A 3,092-nucleotide genomic window follows, 5' to 3' on the forward strand; every position below is an offset into this window, starting at 1 on the left:
GGGTGGGTGGGGAGGTTGAAGAAGACAACCATTTTTTAATTTCTTTTCTTTATTTTTTGATTTTTTCTTTATTTTTTGATTTTTTGGTTCAATTTATTTAACATGGTAATTATCAAGTTACCATTTTACTCATTCCAATTTGGTCAAAATAGGTCAAAATTTACTTTTCTTGGTCAACTAATGGATTTATGAACGGTTTCCATCCATTTGGACTTCAAGTGCAGATTTTTGAAAGGTTTGATACCTCCGGTGGCACAAATGAAAGGTTTGGGCAAAGTCTGCTAATAAAGAAAGGTTTGGTACCTCATCTGCAATTTTCCCTAAAAACTAAGTAAGGCCCATGTGATTTAGAAGGGGCACACGCCTCTCATTGTCTGAGGCCTGCACCTCAATCAATGCAGGTGTAATCCTCATTAAGGCCATTATATATTCGCACCATCGTTCAATTTTTGAGCACCTCACATTGAGGTGTACCTCATTACCGCCTTTTTAAACCATATTTCCGAGACAGCACATAATCCTCCTCCAGCCCCGGTATGTAGCAAATTCATCATCATGACATGGATAAACATGTTGTAGATCCATCATTATAAAAGATCCAAGCAAGCGCCCCCATGATCCCAAAATGATGAATGAAGTGTCGTAACCGACAAGAGGAAAGGGCAATAATAGAAATGCAGGGGGTCAAACAAGAATCTACAAATGGGCAAGATTAGTGCTTTCAAGTCCCCACGAATTCAAGTCAAATTTTTTGCATGCAATTGCTCTCCAGCACAAGAACTTTAGTTTCAATTAACCAATGCACTTTCCTTCAGGTTACTTTTTGTCTCTAGTACTTTCTCAAAGTCATAAATCATTATCATAAATAAGGTCCTCCAGTTCAACAAACCTTTCCGAGCTACAGCCCCTAATCTTCCTTCAGCCTCATTAAGAAGAAACTTCACCACCATGACATGCATAAAAGTGTGCTAGATCTATCAACGTTATAAAAGATCTGAGAGGGCTCCCCCGCCGGAACCATAGGATCATAGTGCTTGATTTGACAGAAGATACTAGTTAGTAAGAACTAAACATGTAATGCCACCCGCTTTCAATTGGTCAAACTAGATTATACCAGAAAACATCCAAAACAAGAATGATTAACTTTGTCCTATTGGAAGAGGGTACGGTGAACCAAAAATAAAGCATCGAAACATGCCAAAAATTATTAGAATCTAGCAACTAACAGCCTCTAATATTATCAACGCGTAAGCCAGTGTTCAAAGATTACCAAAATTGCAATTTATGAAGGATACTTTTGTCTGATTCACATGTCCCATGATTTTAAACAACTCCGATAAAGTTAACCAAGCAAATCTAATCAAGGATCTTTCCTAGGCTAGTTTTTATGGCAAAAATCATAATACAGAGTGGAACGTAACTTTGCCTTCCTCAACACTAAAATGCAACATAATCACCTAAAAACTAAAGTCTATTTTCCAAAATCACTTCTGAAATGTCAATCATGAACATATTAGTCAAGTCAAATCAAGAAACAACTGAACTCACTCAAAACCTACCATACTATTTCAAAGCTAATACAGACAGTAAAGGAAAAATGAACTGCAACTCAAAAAGTAATATAGTCAATTTAGTGAAAAAAGGTGGGGCAACTAAAAGATCAAATGTACCTTTCCCATCTCCAAGTAAACGGCAGCGCGATTGGTGAGGAAAGAAATGTCCTCATCATCAAGCTCAATTGCCTTAGTGTAATGTTGAATTGCAGTCTCAAGATCCTTCTTCTTATAAGCAGCATTCCCAACTTCTTTCTCCTTCTGGGCTTGCACTTTTCTCTGTTTCTCTTCCGAGAGCTCCATAGGTTCAGGTTCAGGTTCTGGATCCTTCTCGGGCCTCTTATCCTCCTTCACAGGCTCTGTCTCAGTTGCAGCAGGCCTTTTCCTCTCTGGCGAGCCACTTGACGTCTCAGGCACCTCGGCATCCTCAGGGCCCCTTGTTTGGAATTTTAGGTTCAATAGAACTCCTAATGCCTGCATCATCCTCTGGTCCTTCAAATATAAGTTCAAGTTATTCGGAGACTTCTGAAGGTCCTGCATCATTTTCACAAAATCGGGCTGCTGCAAGAACCCGCGGGTTGTTGGATCACTCGCCAGCCTTACCCACATCTCCGGTCCAAAGGCGTCCCCAAATAGACTAGCACCCTGCCCCGCTCGAGACTTGGAAGATTGAGCCAGAGCAGCTTCCGCATCGGCTAGCCCAGACTTCAAAGGTTCGTTATTTGGGTCGATCTCAAGACCCTTCTTGTAAGCCGCAACGGCACCAGTATAATTCTGTAATCCCATTTGAGCCGCACCCAGCCGAGAATAGCCCTTAGACCAATCAGGCTTCAACTCAACAGTCTTCTGGGCATCAGAAAGTGCTTCAGAAAACTTTTTTAGGGAGGAGTACGCAGCGGATCGGTTGGAATATAGGACATGGTTGGTAGGTGCCAAGTTGATGGCCTCCGTGAAGTGTTGGATGGCATCGTCAAATTTCCCGGCGGCAAACGCCGAGTTTCCTTTGGCTTTGGCGTCATCGGCCATTACTTTTTTTTTTTTTTTTTTTTTTTTTTTGTATTTTTTTTTTTTTTTTTTTTGGTTTTTGCCAGCTGGCGAGCCATACGGGCAGGCTTGGCCTTTGCCCAGCACCCCAAAATGAGGCTAGATCCAAGCCTCGAGCCGGATGAGCTCGAGCTTTTTCCGAGCCGAGCCACGAGCTACCTGAGCCGATGAGTCCAATTGCCATCCTTACCTGAAAGTAGTAGGGGAAAAGGGGAATAAGTATAATGGCTCAATGAGTAAAATATGGTTGGTTTGCACTTGATGCATGCTATGATATGTTTGTTTCTTTAAATGTGTACCTTGGCCTCTTTGGACTTGTGTGAAATAAAAAATCTATACACTCAAAACTCTTTCTCGTAAATGTGCCCTCTTTGACAAAATAAATTCAAAGCTAGCCACGTGTGATACTTATCTAGAAATGCTAATCATTTGCACAAATGATCACCATCAAAGCATCCCAACACCAAATTCTTCACATAAGGGTCGAGCACTCAT

General features: G+C 41.1%; 1 protein-coding gene across 1 annotated transcript in view; it reads right to left on the reverse strand.

Moving 5' to 3' along the window:
- Positions 1-2,619, reverse strand: part of LOC111373568 (hsp70-Hsp90 organizing protein 3-like) — a 9,425-nt gene extending 6,806 nt beyond the window's left edge. The window contains exon 1 of the mRNA XM_022996120.1: positions 1,671-2,619. Coding sequence (XP_022851888.1) covers positions 1,671-2,579 — 909 coding nt within the window. The 5' untranslated portion in view covers positions 2,580-2,619. The remainder of the gene's footprint in view (positions 1-1,670) is intronic.
- Positions 2,620-3,092: the final 473 nt, after the last annotated feature.

This window comes from Olea europaea, unplaced genomic scaffold (genome assembly GCF_002742605.1).
Source record: "Olea europaea var. sylvestris unplaced genomic scaffold, O_europaea_v1 scaffold1142, whole genome shotgun sequence".
NCBI classification, from domain to species: domain Eukaryota; kingdom Viridiplantae; phylum Streptophyta; class Magnoliopsida; order Lamiales; family Oleaceae; genus Olea; species Olea europaea.